This window comes from Hippichthys cyanospilos, chromosome 10 (assembly GCF_059441005.1).
Source record: "Hippichthys cyanospilos isolate Australia breed blue-spotted pipefish chromosome 10, RoL_Hcya_1.0, whole genome shotgun sequence".
Lineage (NCBI taxonomy): Eukaryota > Metazoa > Chordata > Actinopteri > Syngnathiformes > Syngnathidae > Hippichthys > Hippichthys cyanospilos.
The window spans coordinates 21,810,001-21,837,500 of NC_142378.1; the positions used below are offsets into that span (position 1 = coordinate 21,810,001).

The 27,500-nt window shown below is 41.4% G+C and overlaps 1 protein-coding gene and 1 long non-coding RNA gene across 4 annotated transcripts in view; one reads left to right on the plus strand and one right to left on the minus strand.

Annotated features, from left to right (window-relative positions):
• Positions 1–295: 295 nt before the first annotated feature.
• The window catches only part of polrmt (polymerase (RNA) mitochondrial (DNA directed)), a 101,026-nt gene continuing 73,821 nt past the window's right edge, over positions 296–27,500 (minus strand). For all 3 annotated transcript variants that reach the window (XM_088425521.1, XM_088425519.1, XM_088425522.1), the window contains 5 exons: positions 26,164–26,262; positions 23,953–24,025; positions 22,713–22,804; positions 21,299–21,372; positions 296–3,328 (listed from right to left, as the gene is read on the minus strand). In XM_088425521.1, the coding sequence (XP_088281647.1) occupies positions 3,279–3,328; positions 21,299–21,372; positions 22,713–22,804; positions 23,953–24,025; positions 26,164–26,262 (388 nt within the window). In that variant the 3' untranslated portion in view covers positions 296–3,278. The remainder of the gene's footprint in view (positions 3,329–21,298; positions 21,373–22,712; positions 22,805–23,952; positions 24,026–26,163; positions 26,263–27,500) is intronic.
• The window catches only part of LOC148417529 (uncharacterized), a 69,625-nt gene continuing 47,092 nt past the window's right edge, over positions 4,968–27,500 (plus strand). The window contains exons 1-3 of the long non-coding RNA XR_015866979.1: positions 4,968–5,278; positions 11,294–12,473; positions 23,732–23,884. This is a non-coding gene — a long non-coding RNA (uncharacterized LOC148417529). The remainder of the gene's footprint in view (positions 5,279–11,293; positions 12,474–23,731; positions 23,885–27,500) is intronic.

Consider the following 27,500-nt stretch of genomic DNA (forward strand, 5'->3'; position numbering starts at 1 on the left):
CAAAGTGTTGAACATACAGATTTCTTGTTGCGGTGATTTGAATTTCATATATATTTGCATTTATACACTTGACAATCCCATAAACTGTGCACACTTACATAGTGCCTAGTATTATACTGTAGTCTCCACGTAATAATATTTGTGTGTGTGGCTGTACAATATATGTAAATGCATTCAGTATCAATAAAACAAGAAAAAAAACACACTATTGGTGTGGAGTCAGTGTGATTTCCAATGCATCCAGTTTGCGGAACTTGATTTAGCATGTCGGAAAAGCACAAAAAAATGCGTGACATTGTTTCGAAAATTTTTTAATGCGATAAAAGAATGCGATGATGAATATGTCACTCTTTTTTTCTCCCACATTTTGTGTACAGTACTTGCTTAAAAACACATTTCAAAAACTGACACATTCATCATTTATTAAAAACTGACACGCAAAATCAATTTCTTTCAGTTATGTGTGTCATGGTGTTTATGGACACAAAATTACACCGTACATCAGCATAATTGTCACTTTTATTATATTTAACAAAATTTCCTGTATATATCGGATGTTAGCTTACATGATCAGTAGGCAAGTTACTAGTCAAACTGCTGTCCACTTACTCTTTGTAACTATTTTCTTAAATGCCTGTGCGCCAGCAGTATTTCAGAAAAATAAAATAAAAAAAATGTTGCTCTGCGGGTACTGCTGAAAGCTTTTGCGGTGTCTTCCAAAGGAAGCCCTCTTAAAATTGGATATCTTGACAGGAGGTTTGTGTTCTTCAACTTGAAACAACATAATTGTCACATCCTGCTACTACAAAAGAGAATAAAATACACACTGGAAAAAAAAAATAACACTACAAGAATTATTATGAAGCTGACGTAGCAGTTTGAGAAGAAAAATAAAAAGGATTTACTTCCATCCATTTTTCTACAGTTGCTTTTCCTCACCAGGATTGCAGACTTGCTGGTGCCTATTGGCATTTATGCGAGGGACACCCTCAACTGCTTGCCAGCCAATTGCAGGGTGAGCAGAGACCAACAAGCATTCATGCACCCAATCACACTTAAAGACAGTGTGTCCAATACAGCTACCATGCATGATTTTGGAGAGTGAGCTATTTTTTTCTTCCAATGAGAATACAACCTTTTAAATACAAAAGTTAGTATCAATTTTTTTTCTTGATTGTCTTTTAATTTTCCCCAATACATCTTCCAAATTTAATTTGCCATATTATTCTTCAATACCCAAATCTTAAAGTAAAAATTTGACGAGGAAAAAAAGTTTGTGAATTTTGTGAAAAATATTAATAAATTTTTTAGTCTAATATTTTTCTTTCATGAAAAACAACTTGTCTTGAAAGTATAATTAAGTTTCTAGTGTAATGTTACAAGAAAATGTTATTTCATGCATATCTGAAATGTATCATACATTTAAAAATAATCTCAAATAAAAATAAGAGATAAATTTTATCCAACTCATATTTCTGGATCTCAAAAATTTACGAAACGAAAAAAAAACTGTCAATGAACAATGTGTGTAAAATATGTACTATATACAGTGATCCCGCGCTACTTTGCGCCTCGCCTATCGCTCCCTCAGTGTCTCGCAGATTTTTTGTGAGAAAAAAAAAAAAAAAGATTACAGAGCGACGTGCAAGATAGGCGCGTTATCTATAAATGCACTTGTCACTGGCGCTCCTTGGAAGTCCAACTACTACTGCAGTTCACATATTAACTTTAATCTTAAATGATTAAACCTTATACAGTAAATGTACTGGTATGCCCTCTCTTTTCCGTGTCTAGTCACGTGCCTAATACATTAGGTCCGTCCGACTAGAGCGAGCAACAAGAAGCTTACCGAACATGATTAAATCGCAGAGTTTGCACTTTAAATTCCAATTTATTACAAAAGGCAAGAGGATCCCAAAGCATGCTTTCTTTTCTCCAGTATCTCTCCTGTAATGCCTGTGTGCGCTCAGCTCAGCACACACACACGTTAGGAATGTGCTAGTAAGCACATTGATTGACAGCTTGGTCTCCGGGAGACAATCACGTGACTCGTAGATGTGCGGAGAGCAAACACACACACCTGTCTGTGTGCCTACAAATACAAGCAACAGAGAAATGCACAGCTTTGTAAATCTAACTTTTACCTAGATTTCTTTAGTAAGGAATTGAGATGTCAAGTTTATTGTTATGGTAAAAGAGGCTTCACTTTAATTCAATGTCCGGGCAGCTGCTCGCGGGAGTTCAAAGGATGGAAAGTGGTAATTACTGTTCAGTTTGTGTATAAGGTTTAATCATTTAAGATTTAAGTACATATGCGTACAGTACTGTGTGTGTGGGAGGGAAGGGGGGTGCTATATAGCTGTTTTCACTTATTGTGGGGGAGGGGGGGGGGGGTGTGCCGGTCCCATTTAACTGCGGGGTATCACTGTAATTTCTCTCTCTATCTCAAACACACACTCACAGTTAAAGGACTCAAATCCAATTCCAGCTGGCTCCAACCTTCCCAAGCTCGCATGGGTTCTCTCCAGGCACTCCAGCTTCCTCCCACACTCCAAAAACATGAATGGCAGGTGTATTGGACAAACTTAATTGTCCTTAGGTATTAATGGTTGTGTGAATGTTTGTTCATCTCAGTATGCCCTGTGATCTGCTGGAACACACACACACACACCCACATACATACATACATATATATGTGTGTGTGTGTGTGTGTGTGTATACACACACGTGTGTGTGTGTATACACACACACACACACACACACATTCACAAACTAATGTGTTTTACAGTACTAGTAATCAAATGAAAGACTATTTTTTTCAAACTACACTATATTTTTGATTGTTATTTCTCCTCAATAAAATATGACCCTTGTCAAAGTATAAATTATTTTCCTTTCCACTGTGGTTAGAACACACCTGAATTTTTCCCCCGAAAAAAGTAACAGTTCCTCTGAGGTTTTGCTTCATTTTAGAATGGCAGAATGGTTTACAACAAATGTTTCACAGTTGTATGCGACCAATCCACTTGCAGTCCCCGATTGCTGAGGGTTAGGCCGGTCAACTCTTGGTGGGGGTTGCCACACACCTGCTCGCTCACCAGACACACAAGCACTGCCATGAATGAAATGCAGCTTTCCCTTGATTCAAGTCTTTGTCGACGTCCCACCCCTTTGAACATAAGAGTCTGAACAATAAGACTCATTACCAGGATTACCAGGACCAAACAAGGGGCAGCAGGGTTGGGCCCAATTCTTGCTGAGTCTGCTCTTGGAGACGTTCAGCTGAAGAAGTACGTGGATTCTTTCACCTGGCTCAGATCAAAGTCCCCTGGGTAAAGAAGACGGACATGTGTGAAGTTGCATTCTCAATACGACTATGTTGTATACTTACGAGCGTGGACCGCGGAGTTTTTTGTCCCATACTTACGCACAAACCTTCCGTCTTACAAACAAAACGACATGCCGGCCATTGTATTCGTACATTTATTTTCGCTATGCTAAAATCAGAAGTTGACGCTAATCACGACAACGTTGAACGCTATTGCTCTTAAAATGTCACTATCACTGTCTCAGTCACGGTGTCAGTCACGGTCTCACTCACGGAGATGCTATTGGCCGGCGTCACGTCAATCACAGAAATGCCGAAATGCTATTGGCCGAACGCCTTTATCTAGCTTGATGGCACAGCTGGTCGGGATGGAAGGAAGGAGAGAAAATGAGTGAAAAACGGAAGGAAGGAATGTTGTGAAGACTTTGCAAACTTTATCTGTTAGACATGGCTTCTAAAATTGCAAGTGGCAGTAAAGGAAGAAGTAAGAGGATGATGACAATAGAAACCAAGCAGGAGATAATAAAAAAATACGAAGGAGGCGCACACATAGTTAAGCTTGCTCATGAGTATGAACGGAACCGCTAGGCAATCTTCTATGGGCAAGACTTTCCTTGCCGGGGAACGGACCTCGCTCAACAACAAAATGGAGAGGCTTCTTCTATTATGGATTAAAGAGAAGGAAATCGCCGGTGATATGTTTTAGTTTGAGAAAAGTTCTTGTTTAAGAAAATAAATAAATGAATTCTGCGGTTTGGTCTCTGCTCACCTCCGTCTCCACTCAGCTCAAGTCACGTCGCCCCAGAGGAAAATGTAATTTATCGTTTGTATATCCATGTTAATGTATTTATCTGTATAGTAGATTATGGTACTAATTTTTAATATGTGTGTAAATTTGTGAGGGTTTTAACTATGATTTCACCACGCGTTGCCAGTCAATATGTACGAACAATTGACTTCGCTTTGCTATATCAACGAAATCATCTGCTCACGCATGAGAAGTAACGCTGATATGCTATTGCTCTTACAATGTCACAGTCACTGTTTCAGTCACGGTTGTCAGTCACGGAGATGCTGATATGCTATTGGTCGAACGCCTTCATCTAGCTTGATGGCACAGCTGGTCGGGACGGAAGGAAGGAGAGAAAATGAGTGAAAAACGGAAGGAAGGAATGTTGTGAAGACTTTGCAAACTTTATCTGTTAGACATGGCTTCTAAAATTGCTAGTGGCGGTAAAGGAACAAGTAAGAGGATGATGACAATAGAAACCAAGCAGGAGATAATAAAAAAAAAAAATACAAAGGAGGCGCACGCATGGTTAACCTTGCTTGTGAGTGTGGCTTGGCAATCTTCTAAGGGCAAGACTTTCTGTAAGATAAGTTAATTATAAACTGGCTGTTGCACTGATGAAGCGGCATTGTTTCATGTGCTCCAGGAGCCGTGTCGGCTCCCTATTGTCTATGCATAGACATTGGGATGTGTGAGTTGTCAACAATGTTCAAAGGGCGAGTAGAACCTGCCATTTGTACAATAGACATGTGATGCCACAGATTGAATCATGAGACCCACCACGACTCAGCAACAACTTTTATATAAAAGACTGCAGCCGGAGAGCTCGGGGAGAGAGACTTTGCAACGAGGCTGACACACGGTCACGCTCTCCTTCGAGCTCTCCCCACTGCAGTGGTAAAAGTAAATCTCTGACTCCTGAGTTATTATTTACACCTCTCTTTGGGTCATTTGTGAGGTATCGAGCCCACTTTAAACCCAACATTTCTTGGGGCCGAAACCCGGGACCCAAAGACTTGGACATCTGGATCGACGTGGGATCAACGGCCAAAAGCCTGTCGACAGCATCCTCCATTGAAGGATTGGCCACCTAGGGTTGGTCCTGCGGCGAGCCAGATCTCCAGTGACGGGTCCCAACGAATCAGGGGAGGTGTTTTAAGGTAAGAGTTTCAATATAATTGGTAATGTAATTGTAACATAAGCGAGACCCGATATTGTGTCTTTTGCTGTTGCTAAATAGGTGGCCCGGGGTCACGCAATGAGTCAGGGACTCACTAGATCAGGGATCTAGCGGCAAATATTGTGTTTAATCGGAGTCAGGGACTGTGAAGGGAATCATATATTAGGTTGTTATCATTATGTGCTTAGTTCATTGTTACCCATTTATGCAATCCTAGTTCATCTTGACCCTGTCCTTAGATAGAACTGTTGACGCACGAAAGTGTGAGCCGGGACCTTGGCCCAGCTGCCGGTGGCGCCCGGCTGGCTCTTTTGTTGTGTCTTGTAATCTGCTATGCTTCTACTCAATAAAAGCCAGGGGGGGGCGGCTGGGCAGGGGAAAACTAGCGTTGGAAGACCCACAAGTTACATTTGCCCAAGCTTTTTCCCTATGCCCGGCATAGAAAAGTCAATCTTGGCTGGTCTGAGTTACTCTTTTTGCTGTTTAAGCAGCTAGGCTTGTCCTAGTCTTCTTTTCTGAGATTTCTTTGACAGGGACTCCGTAGGTCAGGGACCTACAAAGCGAAAGATTAAACCAATAAGTTAATCGGAGTCAGGGACTCCGTAGGTCAGGGACCTACAAAGCGAAGGATTAACCAATACTTACTGATCCGGGATCAGTCAGAGCCGCGGAATAAAATTTAAAAACAAACTAACAATTATTAATAGAATATATCAAAAGTGATTTGAGTAACAAACCAGGTAATAATTGTGAAAAAAAAATAGGTGAGATATAAAAGATATAAAAAGGTATAAGTAAAATCGCTAAAATGGGACAAAATGCGACTAAAATTATAAAAAGACATCCGGATGTCAATTTCATGCAAAAATATAAACCGGGAAGTTGTTGTTATTTAGAAAAATGGGTGAAGAAGTATGAGTTTAATCCAACTTTAAAAGAAAGAGGAAAAGTACTGAAGTTGAAAGAAAAGTTGAGGGAGAACAAAGTGAAGGCAAGAAGCAAAGAAAAAGAGCGACTTGAAGATCAGTTGAGAGTGTTGAGTTTGTGGGAAGAACAGAGTGCGAGGAGAATCGAAGATATGAAGGAAAAAGAAAAAAAGAAGACGGAAAGACAAACAGCCGGCGAAGGTACGGTTGCTGCACTTGGAATCAAGCCAGATGAAGAAACAACTGTAATGGCTCAGAGGCAACTAGCAGGAAGTGTTCCACCGACAGCTCAACAGCAAGTGAAGACCGAAGGAGGAAGTGAGGAGCCAGCGGACAAAGCCCCGCCTCCACGCCATGTAACAGGAGGGGAGCCGATTGCTGACACAACAATACATTTCACGCCTCTCTCTCCCCAAAACCACACCCGCTCCAGGGGTCCACCTACTGCTGCCAGTATTTACCCCTCCATTCAACAATGGCAACAACAACAAACTATGGAGGCACAGCTCCCTCTAGTGAACAAAGGAGAGAATACACCACCAGCTGAAACATTTCCTATGTATGCTGTGGCAAATCCGAGATATGGCATAGAACATGACAACAGCCCAACAATATTGGTGCCCAGACCATGGACCCCAACTGAGTGTGCTGATGTGTGCAGAGGCCTTGGAGATCCAGAAGCCAATCCCAGTGAATGGTGCACTAACTTCCGGGACCTCCGAAGTTTATATCACCTAAACGGCGTTGAAGTTGAAACTGCATTCAAGCTCTCTTTAAAACACAAGTGGGGACGAGTAAAAGGGGACTTCAACCCAAAACTCCCAAGTGGTGCACCCCTGTCCTACTGTGATCCGGTCTTGGACCAACAAACCAATGGTGTTCTAGACAGAGTAGTTAGAGCTTTTCAGAAACCACCTGACTACAGTAAAATTAGGCAATGCCGGCAAAAACTAGATGAGTCAGTCCACGATTTTAGAGCCAGATTGGAAGCAGTTTTTAAGGCAAACAGCAGACTTCAAGAAGACCAGAATGATAATGGCCCATATCAAGGTCAATTAAAACAGTGCCTGATGGACGGTTTCCTGCCTCAGATCAGTGGGTTCATCCAAAAGCACTGTGTCACCCACCGAACCCTAAGGATCATAGAGCTCATGGATTGGGCTGTCCATGCTGAAGAAAATCAACAGAGGAAGAAAGCGACCGCAGCTGCAGCGAGCGTTCATGAGAGGTCAATGGAGAGGAAGAAGACGAGGCAGAAGCCAGAGAGGAAGAAACTCCACTTATCCAGCAAGAAGACCAACATCTGATGACATCTGTTATAATTGTGAAAGGTTTGGCCACTTTGCGCGAGATTGCCCCGAACCTAGGAGACCACTTCAACAGGGACGAGGCCAGCCAAGGGACCCGCCACAAAATCCAAATTACAGACAATGACGCCAGAAGGAAGTCCACACAAGCGGAGTCAAGGAGGATTCACCTTCAGAAAAGGAAGACCAAGATGAAGATGATCAAGAAGATGACACTGCCTGTGAAGTTCTTGACTTGTCAGCTCTAGACATCCCAAACCAACATGATTCTACAAAGCCTTATAGATACTTAAGATTGGGCCCAGAGAAAATACCAGTGAAGTTTTTGTGTGACTCGGGGGCTGATAAAACAGTGCTGGCCCAGCCCGTTAAGAGGCGTGACACCAAGCAAGAAATTCATCATCATAATAGGAGCAAGTGGACGACCTGAAAAGCAACCATGGTCCCATCCGATACATATAGAAGATGAAGACGGGTCACACATCAAAGCACCTGTCATCATGAGTGATGCCTGCCCTGTCAACCTCCTAGGGAGAGACCTGCTAACGTCCCTGAGACTCAGCTTGATAGTCACAGATGATGGCCTGAGACCAGCCAAATTAGAACACCCCATGGATATTTGTGTCATCCAGGGACAAGGAGAACCAAGCACCTCCTACTCCCTGGACTTGATCGCGTCCGGTCCACAATCAGTGATCCATGAACTGTTCAATTTAGCTGAAATGATGTTCGCAAAGGACCAAGGCATCCCCCAGAAACAATGGCCTCTCCATGTCACCATGAAGTTTGACAAACACGGACCAGCGTCAAGTGCTGGAATCTTCTACACAATGCAAGACTTTCCCGAAGTTCCAGTAAAGTTATGGGCAACATCCAAAACAGATGTGGGCCTCATGACCACAGCGACCCCAGTGCAAATAGAAGAAAACTCAACGTGTCGCCCAAGAGTAAGGCAATACCCATTGAAACCAGATGCTAAGGAAGGAATCAAAACAGTCATTGAAGAAATGGTGAAAGCTGGTATTCTAATCGAAGATGATTCAGCAGAGTGCAACACGCCAATCTTCCCAGTTAAAAAAGGCAGACTCCACCACGTGGAGACTGATCCATGACCTGAGGCAAGTCAACGCGGCTGTCAAGTCCAGAGCTCCTTGTGTGCCCGACCCGCACACTTTGTTAAACGAGTTGAGGCCAGAACAGAAGGTGTTTACAGTCAGAGACTTGAGCAATGCTTTCTTCTCCATCCCATTACACCCAACAGCGAGAGGCTGGTTCGTATTTAATTACAATGGAGTTAAATACACTTACACCAGGTTGCCACAAGGATTTTGCGACAGCCCGACCATCTTTTCAGCTGAAATCACACGCTGTGCCAATCTCCACCATTATCCACAAACCACACAAATTATCATTTATGTGGACGACATCCTCATCGCAAGCCCGACAGAAGAAAAGAACCAGGAACAAGCGATCCGGTTGTTCAAACACTTGGCCGAAACAGGAAACAAAGCCTCACTACCAAAACTTCAGTACTGCCAAAAAGAAGTCGTTTTCCTAGGCCACGAGATTTCTGGAAGTGGAAGGAGACTGAGAATCAAACGGAAAGATAGCAATCAAGGAAGCACCAAAGCCAAATACCAAAAGGCAGATGATGGCTTTCCTTGGTCTGACCAATTACTGCAGAAGCTGGATTCCAAATTATGCCCAGCTGACTCAACCGCTCCAAGACTTAATTTATGCCCAGGAAATGGAACTGAAAGCAACCATCATCTGTACAGAAGAAGCGGACAAGGCGTTCACAGATGTTAAGGACCAAATTGTGAATTCAGGAGTGATTGCCTTTCCTGATTACAGTAAAACGTTCATCCAAACGGCTGACTGCAAAGAAGGATTCATGACGTCAGTGTTAGCTCAAGAACATGGACAGAAAATACGACCCATCGGCTTTTATTCCAAAAGACTAGACCCAGTGGCATCAGCACTGCCACCATGTGTCCAAGCTGTGTGTGCAGCCGCCATGGCAGTCCAAGCGTCAGCAGAAATAGTCTTGTTCCATCCGCTCACATTGAAGGTCAGCCATGCAGTTGACATTTTGTTGACACAAACGAAGATGTCATTCCTTTCTCCAGCGAGACACTTAGGTATAACAGCCACGCTGTTATCTCAACCCCACCTGACTGTCGTCCGCTGTAACACACTCAACCCAGCCACACTACTTCCAACACCTGTAGATGGAGATCCTCATCGATGTGAAGACAGAACTGAGAAATGCTGTAAGCCACGCCCAGACCTGTTCACACCTGACACTGAGGGAGACATTGTGTTTGTTGGTGGCTCATCCTCAAAGACACCTGACGGGAAAAATAACACCGGATATGCAGTCGTTACACTAGAAAAGACACTTGCGTCTGGCAAGCTGCCTGGGAACTGGTCAGCCCAAGCAGCAGAGATTGTTGCCCTAACGGAAGCTTGCAAGCTGTACAAAAACAAACCAGTTACCATCTGGACAGATAGCCAATATGCCTATTCCACTCTCTCCACGTCTTCGCAGCTCAATGGGCAAGACGAGGAAAGCAAACTTCTAGCGGCAAACCTGTCCGACATGCAGAACTGCTGAAAGCCCTACTTGAAGCCATCATGTGGCCAAGCGCCGTCGCTGTGTGTAAATGCAAAGCACACATGAACAATGATGACCCAGTGTCCCAGGGCAACGCCACGGCTGACGTTGCTGCTAAAACTGCTGCACTTTCTACCTCGACTACCCTGGTTGTCCATGATGACCCCAGCATTGACGGGCAACAAGATCAACATCTCATCCCGCTGCAGATCCTGGCTGACATGCAACACCACGCACCACCAACAGAGAAACAACAATGGACAAACGACGGAGCTGTACAAGATGACCAGCGTTTCTACAATGTCGATGGCAAGCCCTGCCTTCCCTGGAGCCTTTTTCAAGCAGTTGCCAAATTGAGCCATGGGCGGAGCCATGTCTCAACAGGGGGGACGGTAGCGATAATAGAACAATCATTTCATTCCACAAAGGGCTTAATTACCTTTTTAAAAAATTTTTGTAGAAGCTCTTTGATTTGTTGCAAACACAATTCGCAGGGACATACCAGGCCTGCAAGGGGCAAACATCCCCAAGGGACATATCCCTTTGAGATCCTTCATATGGATTTCATTGAAATAAATAGAAGCGGCCCCTACAAATATTGTTTGATAATTGTAGACTCGCTTTCAAAATGGGTTGAAATATTCCCAACCAAACATCCAGATGCGATGACGGTTGCAAAAGCTATTTGCAAAAATATCATTCCAGATCACGGTATTCCAAGAGTTATTTGGAGTGACAACGGCACTCATTTTGTAAATCAGGTAATTGATCACATGTCAGAGCATTTAAGCATAAATGTAAAACACCATTGTGCATATCATCCACAAAGTGCAGGACTGGTCGAGAGGACCAATGGCACTGTAAAATTAAGACTGAGAAAAACCATGGAAAAGACAGGGAAGCCGTGGCCAGAGTGTTTACACCTAGTAAAGATGTACATGAGAATTACACCCTCCGCAAAAGGTGTAACACCGTTCGAGGCAGTCTATGGTAGACCATTCCATCTTCCACTGTGGGAAGGACAATCAGTGCAAGATAAGGAAGACACACTCGATCCAATGACAGAATGGCTATGCAAATTGTTTAGAGAAAAACATGTTGTGAATGCAAATGATCTGCCGAGTGCCCCTCTGTCCTCCCCACAGGAACTATTGAGGCCCGGTGACCTGGTCTTGATCAAAGTCATCAAACGAAAGTGTTGGTCCAGCCCAATGTGGGACGGACCTTTCAGAGTCCAACTGACTACCGCAACGGCCCTAAAAATCGCTGAAAGAGACACATGGAACCACCAGTCACATTGCAAGCGTGTTCCTGTCACCCCAGCCTCCAACAAGCAAGTGTAACCATGGTGTGGAAGCACGTAAAGAACGAGAAGATCTAGTGTGGACTCCACAAGCTCTCTCCAATCAGACGAGGACAACTTTTAAAAGTACAGGGTGCTGAGGACCCAGGTACCACCGGTGGGGACATGTGCTAGTAACCTCTGTCCCCCATCCTTTCGGCCTTCAAACACCACAAACTCTCTTAAGACTCTCATTACCCAGGGGATGTCCAGGCCATGAGGCTACTGCCTCAAGTGAGGGGTAAAGGGGGAATTTTTCCTGGTAAAGAAGGTTTTCGCCCCCTTCTGGCTCCCCATCCCTGTTGTAATGTGTTCATGATGATTGTTGATAAAGCCTGACGGAAGTCAACAATTTGATGTTTTTACATTGTTTAAACTCACAACAGGGGGGAAATGTAAGATAAGTTAATTATAAACTGGCTGTTGCACTGATGAAGCGGCATTGTTTCATGTGCTCCAGGAGCCGTGCCGGCTCCCTATTGTCTATGCATAGACATTGGGATGTGTGAGTTGTCAACAATGTTCAAAGGGCGAGTAGAACCTGCCATTTGTACAATAGCCATGTGATGCCACAGATTGAATCACGAGACCCACCATGACTCAGCAACAACTTTTCAATAAAAGACTGCAGCCGGAGAGCTCGGGGAGAGAGACTTTGCAACGAGGCTGACACACGGTCACGCTCTCCTTCGAGCTCTCCCCACTGCAGTGGTAAAAGTAAATCTCTGACTCCTGAGTTATTGTTTACACCTCTCCTTGGGTCATTTGTGGGGTATTGAGCCCACTTTAAACCCAACACTTTCCTTGTCGGGGGACGGACCTCGCTCAACAACAAAATGGAGATGGATTAAAGAGAAGGAAATCGCCGGTGATATGTTTCAGTTTGAGAAAAGTTCCTGTTTAAGAAAATAAATAAATAAATTCTGCGGGTTGGTCTCTGCTTCCCTCCGCCTCCACCCAGCTCAAGTCACGTCGCCCCAAAGGTAAATGTCATTTTTCCTTTTTATATGTTATTTAATTTAACTGTACAGTAGATTATGTTACTCATTTTTAATATGTGTATAAAGTCGTGATGTTTTTACCTTAGGTCTTTGCACGCGTTGCACGCATTCACTAATTAACATAGGTTTGGATTGCCCGTCATACGAGCAGTTCAAGTTACGAGCGTAGCCGCTGAACGGATTAAGTTCGTAACACGGGGGCCCACTGTGTGTATATATATATATATATATATATATATATATATATATATATATATATATATATATATATATATATACTTGTTCTCATTTCTTTGTAAGTCATGTGACCGACAAACATGAATTAAAACAATACATTATTCAAGAGATTTCCATAAAGTGTTTTGTTCAAAATTACTCCTACCCCTGTCAATATCTCAACAAAAATGTCTCAAATGTGTACATTTTGATGCTAAATGCTATTTCAAGATGTCACCAGGTGAATATTTTAAACGCGTTTTAAAAAAAATGTTGAAAAAAAAAAAAAGCAAAAATATTTTTTTTAGAAGAATATAAATGAAAAAAAAAAGTCTCCCAGTCATACTAGGCTTCTGGACATCATGGTCAATCAGAAAGACCTGCGGGAGGACCAGTGTTAGAATCTTGTGTGTGCCCACAGCTAGGGAAAGGGTTACTAGATAATTTCCAAGCGTTTTGGTATCCCTGTGGCAACCGTCCAGGGCCAAACTACCACATGAGGTTCAACACTGTTAAAAACCTCAGTGGGCGTGGCAAGAATTGTAAGGTGTCACTGAAACCTGCCAAGAAAGTATGCTGAGAGATTAACATCAACCCTCAGACCACAACTATGGCCCTAATAGAAACACTTGAGCAGGCAGGCATGACTGTCTCAAGGTCTAGCAGTGAGTGTCCGAGGAAGACAACCCTGATCAAGAAAACGCATGGTGCCCCTGCGACCCAACTCCGGAATACAGCGGTAGAAAATGGATGGATGGATGGATATATGAATATTTAATACATTCAAAATAATAAATATGGAACAAACTGGTCAATAATTTTTTACTAACTTTTTAATCACTTGCAACTTAATTTTTCGAGGTGAATACTCTTTTGCACTGATTTTGAATCGGCCCTTGTTTTTTTCTCTAGCACATCTGGATTTCATAATTATAATATTAATAAAATAATAATAGTAATATTATGGCTGCCAAAAATTAGTTAACTTATTCATTGCCAGCCCAGTCAAAATGGAGCTTTGACATCTACGGTATTTCAAGTGGAGTTTTTTTCCCTAATTTTCAACCCCCATATTAGGGTAGTCGACTTATACCCGCATAACTCAAAACAGAGCGATTTTGTCCACGTATCTGTGTTTGAATAACATTAATTCAAATGCGAAATAAATCACATCATGTATTAACGGCATGAAAAAATTATATATGCAGTACCTCTAATTCAATATCCGCATCCGTTTTAGCGCATTTGCTCTTTCAAAAGCACTTTCGCCAAGCGCTGCATTATTGCTTCTTTGATGTCAACAAAGAGGCTGTGTGGATAATTTTTCCGGCGGACTTTGACAGATTGTGAAAAGGAAAAGACGGCTTATCTCGCCCCTCTCAGCCCTTGGACAGGTGTAATGTTCCTTCTAATTTTCAATGTGTCTGAGCAGTCACACAAACTCCCTGAGCAGACTTTGGACCAAGGTGAGCAACTTCAGATATGCACACAGTGAGTCCTGGTGTGTATATCTGAGGTCACTCACAAAGTGACCTATATCCCATTACTCGCATCTTGTCATTAATGAGCATGGAAAAAGGGGGCTCTGATTATAGACAAGGCAAGCTGCGTCCCGAGACTGAGCCAGCCAAACTGGGCTCATTTATGGCTCGGGCTTTGATGACGCAAGGCTGCTCGGAACTCCAATAATTCATGTGAACAGCACGACACCATGACGTCCAGTAAGTTTTAAACATATGTGTGGACTGGTAATGTGCTTCTGGATACTTATCCCGTCATTTATGGGGGGATAAACGATGCATCTATGATTGACATGTTGCCAAACACATCGCAACTATTTTTGTTCACAAGTTTGTTATTATTTTTTCAATATCTTGAGCAATAAGTGTCATATATTGCACTCGTCACCATGGTAAAAAACAAGCCACAAGTTGTGAAAAAGAAAAAAAAACCTCACCCAATTTCACCGCTTGTTCTTACATTTGCAAATACTCTGACAGCCATTCCATTTTAAAAGAAGCACATTTCTTTTTTGCTTTGGCCTGGTGAGTGGATGTGTTGCTGCTCGTTCGTTTCGCGGGGAAAAGGGGTTAGCATCTGCGTCTATTAACTCCACTCTGTTGTTAGCTAGCTAACCTGCACGGGGTGTATATGCAGGGAACGTTTCTGACAATGCGTTTGTTTGGCTGAATTGTGTAAGTGAAACTTATCCTATCATTGGCTGGACACTTGTCACTCACTGAGTCACAATGCAGAATGGTACAGAAAACAATATTATTGGTCTAATTAATCGGACAAGATGAAGTCTAATATTAAGTGTTATTTAATACATTTATATAGCATTTTTTTATCCACAGCATACATTTTCTTGTGCGCTGAGAATGTGCAAGCAGTGCGCAACTGCGTAACTTAGAGTGAACATTAGATGTTGTGCTTTAACAAGCCAGCATGGATGTAAGCAGGTGGAGAGACAAAGAAGCAAAGGACAACCTCCCACGCTCTGATCTCACAAAAGTCATCACTTGGGTAAAAAACATTCCACATTCCAAGAAAGACAATCAGCAAATCATCTCTGAAGACTTCCATTTCAAACAAATTGGACAGATCCAAAGATGACTACCCATGGAAGCGTAATGAGGATGTTTGTGCAAATGACAAGCAGGAAGGAGAGGACATCCACGATTTAAATCGGAGGAGCTATTTGGCGTGTCAGACAGTGATGATAACTTTGAGGGCTTTTGGATGAATTCACATTCAACTGTGTCAAAAAATAAAGCATTGAAACTTCAAATCATTCCATCGTTGCAACAATAGTTTCAGCATTTGAATCTACACACGCAGACATTGCCTCACCCTTGTCTTGTTTACACTACCCCCAAAAGCGCAAAAGTATGTTATTTGATATATGGAAAAAAACAGTACTGTAATTTTGTCATTTTAATAACAAACACTATGTGTTTTGATTGGACAGCCATGATATGTGTAACCACTAAAATCAGGGGTAGACCTATCCCTAAGGCGGAACTTTGAAAAAATAACCAAATTGAAGTAAAACATAAAGGGGGGGGGGTAAACTTATAGGTGAGTTCGACTGGTACATGGAAAAATGTAGTATATCCGTCACTGTCAGTAAATTCTAAGTGTAGATATGTGCTGGATGCAAACTCTTTCATTGGGCCTCCATCATTGTCATGGCTCCTTTCAGAAGGTTCACATATAAACAAATGAGCTTGAGGACCCCGACCGTTTAATCGGTTGCCTGAAAGGTCAATTAATAGGTCAATATCAGCCATTTTAAAAAGGTCAACAATCAGAAATTGCTGCAACCGATTAATCGGTTGCCTGATAGGTCAATTCAGAGGTCAATACTAGCCGTTATAAAAAGGTCAACAATCAGAAATTGCAGCAATTATAAGAGATTTCAGAACAAAGAATTATTGACTATTAGAAATTCTAAATGCCCATAAAATATAGTTGAGAAAAATAGGAGTATATTGTACAGTGTATTAGTGTTTTGAAGATGGAACTTTGCTTCCCAATAAAATGCCTATTGTTGTTCTGGATGACATTTAGTCCTTCTGAGCATCCGGATGACCTCCTTCTCTTGGATTAAGCATAGCCAAATAGAAATAATAATAAATCAGTAGCCATCCCAGTGCAGATTAAAATGATGCAATAAATTAGAACATGAAATACACCTGAGTGGGCAACATAAGCTGATTATGATATGGGGGGGACAAAATTAATAGCGACCAGCTGTCGGTGCTCAAGGATGAGATGGAAATGGAAGCGGCCAGTTGTGTAATAGGACAACCATCCATCTGACTGATAGGGGTATTACTCCGTGCCGCTGCCGTGACAACCACCACTCGGGGGGAAACCAGAGATGTGCATGTACCGGGAACAGGCAAAATAAATTCATTCATCGATTTTTCAAAGAGGTTTGTCACTGATGTGGAATCTATCTCAAGTTTGTGTCAAGTTTTGCCATGCATTAACAGCTACTGTGTCCAAGTCAGAAGAAGGACCCAAAATAACTGTTGCAAAGAGTAGTTTGCAGCTGAGGCTGTCAACAAAGTTGGAACAGGAACATGTGAACCTCTTTCTGGGGCCGGCCCGACCTGCTGAGGATGGATGGCCTTCACCCTAACTGGAAAGATGCCATCACTCTTTCTAGAAACATAGATTACTGTTTGAGCCTTCCATGACTTCCCATATTAGAGCATGTCGGGTCGCAGGCGAGTAGCGAGCCTACTAGAACGGGTGTGGAGTCGTTAAGGCTAGAGTTAACCGGCACTAGGCTGGACTGTTACAACACACATAGCATACTTAGTCTAGGTCACTGCAATCCACACACTGTTTCAATACCTAATGCTGAATGCCCTAATGATAAGATTTCTGCTGAGGTGGTGTTGATTAAGGAAAACAGCCCTGCCTCTTTAATCAGTAAGACTAGTGACAAAGTGCCTAGGATGAATATTAGTATCAATACGCGCGCTGTAGTTGTCAACAATCGAATTCCTACTTTACTAACATTGCGACGAGGTTTTAATTACTAAAAATACAGAGCAAGCCCCAGCCATAAAAATCTTGTTGGTATTAGTACTACCAACACGAGGACTCAGAATAGTCCGGGAAAAATGTCCCAGTTTAAATTCGGCTTCATAAATATTAGGTCACTCCCTTCAAAAGCCCTGCTTGTAAATGATCTTATTACAGATCAAAATCTTAACGTGCTTGGTCTCTACGAAACCTGGCTAAAACTAAATGAATTCTTACCATTAAATGAGGCCTCACCCGCAAACTTTGTGGGCTCACATGTTGCCCGTCCTTGTAAAAAAGGGGGGGGTGTCGCCCTAATTTCAGAATCTGATTTTAGGCTTAGCACGAGCACAAGTCACACTTTCAAGACATTTGAGGCTCTCGTTATGCGATCGAGCTCCTCACCACCATTCTATGTGGTAGTTATTTACCGTCCTCCTGGCCCGTACTCTGGATTCTTAGATGAATTCCCTGAACTTATGGCTGACTTAATAACTCACACAGATAATATATTAATTATGGGTGACTTCAATATTCATATGAACTCCCCATTAGAGCCACTTACTGTAGCTTTTCAAGCAATAATCGATGCATTTGGTTTTACACAAATAATAAAAGCAGCAACACACCGGAATGGTAATATCTTAGACTTAGTGCTAACCCATGGCCTAACTGCCTCAAACGTCACAATTCTGCCGCATTCTAACGTTATGTCTGATCATTATCTTATAACATTTGAAGTCCTAGCTCAGTGTGGTCTTGTTGTCCACAACCAAGGCTTTAAGAGCCGTGATATTAATTCTTCAACCACTGCTGCACTTTCTGAATTACTGCCTTAAGTAAGCTCGCGAATGATTTTAATTCGGTTGTTTTAAATTCCCTAAACTCTATTGCGCCGCTGAAACTTAAAACTCGTCCGAAGCGGCACACTCCGTGGTTTACGGCGGAAACGCGTACGTGTAAATTGTTAAGTAGACAACTTGAGCGTAAATGGCGAACAACTAAACTCGAGGTTTTCCGTCAGGCCTGGTGCGATAGCTTGCTGAAATAAAAAGAGGCTCTTAGGTTAGCAAAAACAAATTACTTTTCCAAAATGATTAGTCTTAATAAAAACAACCCAAATTATTTATTTGAGACGGTAGCGCAGCTAACACAGCAGCAGCAGGTTAATCATAATTCCCTCCATTCAGCACACGATTTCATGCAATTCTTTACTCAGCGGATTCAGCTAATAAGGGAAGAAATAAAAAAGGCAGCGCCGCTCACCACCTCGACTGTAATTGTTGATGCTAGTTCGGACAATCAGGTTCATGAAAGTCTGGCTACCCTGTCCCAGTTTGATTTAGTATCCCTGGAGTGTCTTACACAACTGGTTAATGCAGCAAAGCCGACGTCCTGCATGCTCGACCCGCTTCCAAGGCAAACTCGTTAAAGATGTATTCCCGGTCTTAGGGTCATCTGTCTTGAATATTATCAACCTGTCACTCTCCTCTGGCATTGTACCTGAGGCTTTTAAGACGGACGTCATTCAACCATTACTTAAGAAACCTCACCTAGATCCTGAAGATCTCTCTAACTATAGGCCAGTGTCACACCTTCCGTTTATCGCCAAAATTCTTGAGAAAGTTGTAACACAACAGCTTAGCGATTTTATGATAGACAACAATAGATTTGAACTCCTTCAGTCAGGTTTTAGGGCCAACCACTCAACTGAGACAGCCCTAGTAAAAGTGACGAATGATCTTCTCTTAGCCTTGGATTCCAACATCTCATCAATATTATTACTGCTTGATCTTAGTGCCGCATTTGACACTATTGATCATCATATTCTTATAGAACGTCTTAGATCATGTGTTGGTATCTCCGGATCAGCACTTTCTTGGTTCAGATCTTACATCCTGGGAAGGACGCATAGTGTCTCTTATGGCGATGCGATCTCTGAGTCTTTCTCCGTCTCATGTGGTGTCCCGCAGGGGTCAGTACTTGGTCCCTTACTGTTCAACATCTACATGATTCCTCTCGGCGATATTATACGCAAACATGCTATTAGTTTTCATTGCTATGCTGATGATACCCAACTCTATATGCCCTTAGAAATAACGGATCCGTGCAAGTGCAGTAAACTGGAGGCTTGCCTTGCCGAGATTAAACAATGGATGTCTTCCAATTTTCTGCTTCTCAACCCTAATAAAACTGAGATGTTATTTATTGGCCCTGCTCATCATCAGCACTCGCTTAAGAATACCACACTGAACCTAGAAAACTGTATTATTTCCCAAAGTAGTTCTGCAAAAAATCTCGGCGTGATATTTGACTCAACTCTCTCCTTTCGAACACATATTAATAACATGACAAGAACGGCGTTTTTTCACCTCCGCAATATAGCTAAAATTCGCCCTATTCTTTCTCTTAGCGATGCAGAAACATTAATTCATGCATTTGTTACGTCACGCCTAGACTATTGCAACATTTTGTTTTCTGGACTTCCCATGTCCTACATTAAAAGCCTGCAGTGTGTACAGAATGCAGCAGCGAGACTATTGACAAGGACGAGAAAGTTTGATCATATTACTCCGATTCTAGCTGACCTGCATTGGCTTCCAATACACGTGAGATGTAATTTTAAGGTGCTGTTAATTACTTATAAAATTTTACACGGTTTAGCTCCTTCCTATCTCGTCGACTTAGTATCACCTTATGTTCTGTCCCGACAACTTCGATCGCAAAATGCCGGTTTGCTATCGATCCCACGGGCTAAAAAGAAGTCTGCGGGATCAAGGGCATTTTCCATTCGCGCGCCAGTACTATGGAATGCCCTACCTATGGAAGTTCGCGCAGCCACCTCAGTAGAAATCTTTAAATCCCGACTAAAAACACATTTATACTCAAAAGCATTTAGTTAATTTAGCCTGTCTGCAGCCTTCTTCTTTTTTCTTTTTTTCTGCCCCCCTCTTCCGGCTGGGAGAGGGGGCTAGCTAGATGGTGAGGGTTGACTTGACCGCCTCCATTGGGTCCTGCGCTGGTCGACCATCACGGGTTAGGAGTTTGGCCGTCTGCAGTCCACCTGGCTGGAATGTGGAATGGTTCCTGCCCAATGGCTTTACCTGCTGTCAAGACATCACTGCACTATATAGCACAATATGTTTTCTGTAATTTATGTTGTTTCTGTGTCTGGTACATGCAGCATCCACTTCAACCTGTGGGCCTGGAAGGGGGCTCCTCCCACCTGTGGTCCCTTCTGGAGGTTTCTGATTTTCCCCAAATTGGGGTTTTTGAGTTTTTCCTTCCCCTTCTGGGAGCTTTGACAGGGGATGCTGTTGTGTACCTTATACTGAAAAGATGTCTCTGTACGACCTCTTTTCATTCTGTGAAGCCCTTTGAGACTTCGGTGATTTAGGGCTATATAAATAAAATTTGATTGATTGATTGATGTGAACGACAACATTACTCTATGTGCCTACAAAAAATATAAGCTATTTGTTATCGCGTGGTTTCCCCTAGAAAGTGAAAAGTGGTCATTTAAGAGGATGCACTAACTTCATTTTAAAGGCATTTACTGGATGAGAAAAATCAGTAGTTTATCACATTACACACAAAAGATTGACTTTTTACTGCTGAAAACAAGAAAAGTATCCTTTTAAGGTAAGAGTAAACTCAATTTACCAAGTTACCGAGTTAGTGTTATATTTAGTTTGGATTAAGGTTTGAGACAAAGGTTTGAGACAAAGTTAGTTTAGTTACTGATTTATTGACTGATTTATATATAAATCAGTTTAGTTACTGATTTATTTTTCTTAAACTGGGATTAAAGGGTACTTCTAAAAATATATATCAATCAGTAACAAATTGAAACAAGCAAAACCCTTTAAGAGCTCAGGTCACTCATGAGTGATGCAGAAAATGGATGTAAAGTGAGTTCCAGTGAAGCGCTTCATTCCAGCGCTCAAGGCCATGCGGATGATCTTCCAACCGATTAGGACTAACACCACACAATACGTACAATGTCTCAGAGCAGTGCCGGTTTTTGAAACAACTGCATTCTGACTGACCTGTCTGTGGCACTTTGGCCAGCAGCAGCATGAGTTTTTGGTCCTCCACTTTCTTATTGTGTTTTCTGTCAGCCCTGCCAATGAAGGCACACAATGCAAAGTTAGGTTTTGGGAAAACTGCAGAAAAAAAGTAAAAACTTCAGTGCTCATCACATGAAAACTCATTTAAGTCAGTCTTGGTAAGCCCTGGCTTTGGAGCTCAGATTCTTTCTCTATGCAGAAAGAACAGGACAATTACATGAAGGAACAGAGAGGTCCCCAACCACCAGTTCGCAGGCCAGTACCGGTCCGTGGATCAACTGGTACGGGCCCGCATGGGCCACACCCGAAATAATGATGTTTTTGAACTGATTTGGTTTATCCTTTAACAGTTCATTCATTAGTGCTTTGTTTTGGCTTAGTCGTTTTTTTGGCGCCACCACTGGCCGCTGTTGTTATTACATTTTGTAGTGAGAAGGATGGTGTGGCTTCAATTGAGAGCAGTCAGTCGATGACGCACATGTTGTTCTGTCTGTGAAATCTGGCCCACGAATGTCTAAGTTGTACTTCCTTTGTAAGAATCTTGTCATTTATGATATGTCTCATATGTTTGTTGATCCAACAACTTGTGACTGTGAATAACATGCTAGCTAATGTTAGTTCTTATCTTCAGCATGTTATATAGTGCTGCCTTGTATGTGTTTAGCTAGCATTTTCGTTTGTGCCAGGTATTTCCCTTTGGTATAGGCATATGGAAAAGTTTTGCATTAAGAACTCATTTGCATCTAATTTAGATTTTGCATTGAAATGAATAGCATTTGTAATTCAGTTACAGGATTGAATTAATCAATGTGATTTGTGTACATTTTTGTACATTTTGAGGTGGTAGTATTCATGAAGGATTTTGATACTAGCCTTCAACACTTAGGCCAAAATCTGACATTGAAAAAGAACATATTGACAGTTGTTGCTATACTGTGGCAGTTTCATTATATTAATGACATTTTATTTCTCAAAAGTACTAGAGATATCAGTTCTCTGTATTGGCGAGTTCTCAGAATGAATCCTCATACTAGTATCTGTCCACAGAATCATCTAACATCCCTAATGATAATGATTTAAAATTTTGTCATTCATTGCCATCGACATGATTAGAGAATAGAAATTTTGGGTGCAAGTCTGAGATCTATTCTTCTTTGTCTCCATTTCTGTAAATACATTCCTTAAAATAATACAATTAATCGTCAAGTACGACATACAATATTTTTTTGAATGGTGTGACATTTCCCGGAGTGATTTAATAGTCTGAAAAATACAATAAAAAGAAATAATATCTGAAAAGGTACACATGAAAAGACCACCTCATAAAGTACCTAACTTAAATGATGTATATGCTTATTTAATATTATTGCTGATAGTAAGGTGTGGCACTTACGTAATTCTAGCACAATACTTGTGGAGCAGGAAGTCAGACAACTCTTGGAGAATGGGCTGATTGTGCAGCTCCACAAACTGCTCCCGGCAGATCTACAAAACATATGTACAGTGAACCTCCCCCAAAAAAAACAAACAAAAAAAACAAAAATACTAGTTAAAATAAAGAATCTTAACAATTCTTGAAAAAAAAACAAACAAACAAGGAAAAAGAATCGGATCTACTGTATACTTGCACAAAAGGTCCATTATGTTATTGGTCACAAATCTGTGTTTGCAAACAATCCTGCTTTGGCACGATAATTCATTCACCTCACAGTAGTGGCAATTCAAGATGCTTAGTTAAACAGCATGGTTATTGCAGAATGTTATGTTGCTAAAGTGGCAGCATGCTATAGGCTGCTAACAATGAACGCTTTACTGGGCACAGCGGCCGCTTTCGGCTGATAGTCTAAACAGGCAAAAACGGCCTTTATTAGGCACAAGGTTTACTATTTTTAAGTCCTAAACAAGCAAAACATTTTCAACATTCTAGAGAAATTTAATGGTATGTTAGAATTTAAGCAATGGCTATTATGAACACTTTCAGCCATTTTTCCTATTTAGACTACAGGCCGAAAGCGGCAGCTGTGCTCAGTAAAGGATTACATGTATTATACAACCATCAAAGTAAGGAACTCAAAAGTTGGCAACTTTCAAAGCACTAAAGGTTTTTATTGAGATACTCGTTGTGGATCTTAGTTTGTTCAATTAAGTACCACCTTCTGCTTCACACGCTTAACTGTTGACTAATACGTTTGAATACTTGTTCTGCCATCCCTGTTCAATTACCTGTCTAATTATGTGGGTAGACCCGGCACACCAAGCGACAGCGGATTATGTGAGAGGATAATTGTACTGAGGGAAAGACTGGTTGGATGATTCGAATGAGATGATAAAAGGACATAAATGGCTTTGCTACTCTGAAGCTACAACTGATTGAAAATGTGACACCATTTGCTTTGGTTCGATTTTTAACAGGCATTGAAATAGTGTCTCCCTCCGGTTCCATTTAAGAACAAAAAGATGGCAGTAAAGATGGGAGAAACTGACTGACATGAGCCAACTTCAGCATCAAGAAGAGAATCCTTAATCCGACCAACATCAAATTAAAGTCCCTCAGGAAGATAAAAGGTCAGTTTGGTCAACGAATGGTGGGAGAATTCAGAAAATATGGAGAGCAAACAGGTGAAAGTGAATACCTTGTTCATGGTGTCCACTGTGAGGGCATGTGTCCAGAAGCAGTCATGAACTGAGACGAATGTCAAACCAACGCTTAGAAGAGGCCAGATCGGGAGAAGAAACAAAATCATATACAAGGTTAATATTTGCTTGAGGATAATCAAATTAAGGCAAATATACAGGACTGCTTTGTAAGCAGTATGAGAACATGAATAAGGTCATAGGTCAGAGACACATTGCATCAAACAGACACACACATTGCAATGCCTTCTGCCAAACAATAAGGGTTGGGTCCCGGAATTTGGGTATCGAGTGGTACCAGCACTTTGGTTCACTTTAGTTCCCTTTTTTCTTGTTGTTGCTGTTGTTGTTTTTTTTTTCCTTTCAAAGTCCCAGAACCGAGAACCAGTCAGAACCAGAATCAAACAGAAGATCCTGAATAAAAACTGTAATTGTCCAAATTAAAATGGTCCCCAACCCTACTAACAATGCAGCTGGAAAGCAATAAAAAAACAAAAAAAACAAAAAAAACTAACAATAAAAGACTTTTACTTTTTAATATAATTTTACTTGTACAGGGGTGGGCAATTCCCGGACCTCAAGGGCCAGTATCCTGCATGTTTTACAGTTTTCTGTCCCAAACACAACTGATTCAAATGATTAGTGTTATTGTTAAGCTCCAACAGAGGTTGTTGATGAGCTAATGGTTTAAATCGGGTGTGTTGGGGAGAGAAAACTGGAAAACATGCAGGAAACTGGCCCTTGAGTACAAGAATACTAAAAGGGTCATTTTAAAGAATGCCTGCTACTCCATTGCACATTGAACTCAAAGTGACATCGACAGATCCAAGGACAGGCATGGCTTTGTTGTTGGCAGTTTCAGCATTAGTATTCTTAGTAGAGATTCAAGATTCAAGAGATTTATTGTCATTTGTATAGTTGTACCATACAATGAAATTCTTATTCTGTTCACTTCCATGCGCAGGTAATTGAGCAATAAATAAATAGCGAAAAAATAGCAATAAACAACAATCAGAGACAATGGTGCTAATAATGTAGTGAAGAATATCATGTACTGCAGTGGTCCTCAACCTTTTGATCACCGCGGACCGGTCAACGCCTTAGATTTATAGTGCGGCGGGGGGGGGGGCTGGCTACTCTAAAAAACATTATTTCGGGTGCAGCCCACGCGGCCCGGTACCAGTTGATCCGCGGACCGGGACCGGGGGTTGGGGACCACTGATGTACTGTAGTTAAAAAAAACAAAAACAAAACAATATGCATTTTTATCGGTTTATCGGTTTAACAATAAGGCCCTTAACAAATTTTTAAAACCAATCAAGGAATCAAGCAATATTATTGCACTTGAAAAATTGCAGTATTATTATTATCCTTACCATTATTATTTATCATCTTAACTGTGGAACAGCAATAACATGCTCCTCTACAAGACTTCAGAATACACTTCATCGAATCATATAATTTCCTGCTGCTCGGGATCTCTCATTCAACAAGGAAAATTGGCAGAATAAAATAACTGTTAAAGTAATTGTGAAAATGACTTTGTTATAAATTAATAGTAATAATAACTTGGTTTTAGACATTAATGCGACCGACTTCACGCACGCATGGAACGTATCGGAACCCTTTTCTCTCCTAAATGTGCTTAGTCCTGCTTACTAACATCTGTCAGTGGTCAATCAGTTTTGAAGAAAAAAATGTTGTTTTAAGTGAAAATGTGGACGATGACGTCGCCAATTAGCAACTAGCTGCGTGTTAGCCTGCATACTGCTTGGGTCCTCACTTTTTACTCGCGTAGGTTAGTTAGAAGGCCTAGTGGGGATTCAACACAAGGAAATGCAACTATATTTCCATGGTGCCTTTAACAATGGTAATCTAATGTGCTTAAGGGTTAACTTAATCAGCAACTTGGAAACATGTTAGCTGCAGTTTCTCTGGTGGCTTTACCACAAGCAAGTGCCTCCCAACCCAACACATACACAAAGACAAAGACACGCAAGTATAGGAACACTTTTCTCCCTCAACGAGTTTAGTACTGCTTACTAACTTAATTTTATTCAACCTCTATACACAGCACAGAAATAATAATTTAAAAGAATTATTCATCGACCATACGTGTTTGTGATTGTAAAAAACGCTTCTTGTGCCAAATTGTTGATTTGATAAGAATGTGACAAATACAGTAGATAAAGGATTTACAAGTAACCTACCTGTAAGAGTGGAGCGCCGTCAACATCATGTGCGTGGAGTCCAACGAGTGGATGAAGTTTGGTGGAAAGGCATTCTTCTGTTTTACTGTGTCGGGTCTCCTGTGAAGAAACAACCAGCAGCATGTTACATGTTAATTAACACGAATTACACTTACACATGCAATCCATTCGGCAAGTTCAGCTCATCTTATTAGGCATACTAATTAAACCTCCTGGGATATTAGCATTTCCACAAACTGGTATGTACAATATATTTAAATATATAGTAGAATTCAGCATTATATTGTTTCATTTACTGTCATGTGCGCTCAGTCTCTATGTCAGGGGTCCCTAAACTTTTTAGAGGGCCACATTGCTCTCCTTTCAGGTGGGGGGGTCTGAGTCAGTTTGTAACAAAAAGTGTGACGATCGCAGAGATGTCTGAACGTGAACGTTTATTGTTTTCCAGAATGCCACACCTAACCAAATATTAAGACCCCTTTCTGGGTGTCAGGTTCGCATATCATTATAGTGTTTGTGCCGGAGATTGTATTCTTTGAATACAGCCATCGTTTCTCGGCAGCCCAACTGCATTTTCTTTGCATTGTACAAAAAAATGTAATTGTGTTTCCACTGCGGGTTAAAAACCCCGCAATCCCAATCCACTATTCTCTTAGCTAACCTTTTTGCCATAGTTCCGTTTGTTTTAGGGGTGTGTCCAAGATAATTTTTTTTTTTTTTGGGAGGGGGGCTCACTTAAGAGCAAAGTACCTGATGAGGATTAGAAAGTTTGAAAGTCCCAGTACACCTGAGATAGGATTTCAAGGTTTTGTTAATTACTTATAAAATACAACTTTGTAGTTAATAAACAGCTAACCGTGTTGGTTGGCTGATCTGCACTAAAGCTATAGCGTACAGTAAAGCCAAACCTGTGGGCATTTAGCAAAAAAATCAAATCTACTTGCTTTTTTTTTTTTTTTTTTTTTTTTTTTTTTTTTTACTCACAATGGCTGAAGAAGAGCAAAATGTCCATGTCATTGGGAAATGCTTTATTATTGGAAATGAAACACACAGACAAACTCTACGAGCAAGTCATTGAAGTCTTTCTGAGGAAAGAAAGAAGAATGGATTTTGTACTGAAATAAGTGGAGGGCAGCCATTTTGGTGAGTTATGTTTTTGCCATGTTATGTTCATATTCAATTAATGGTGAAGAAATAAAACAATGTTCTTATTGTCATGTTTGGCTTTTATTCATGTTTCTGTTCCACTCAAAGTCTGGGTTATCGTTAGTTTGAGTTCGTCCACCTGTTTGGTTACCTGCCACCCGCATTTCCTCCAATCAGTTTCCCCTTCCTCT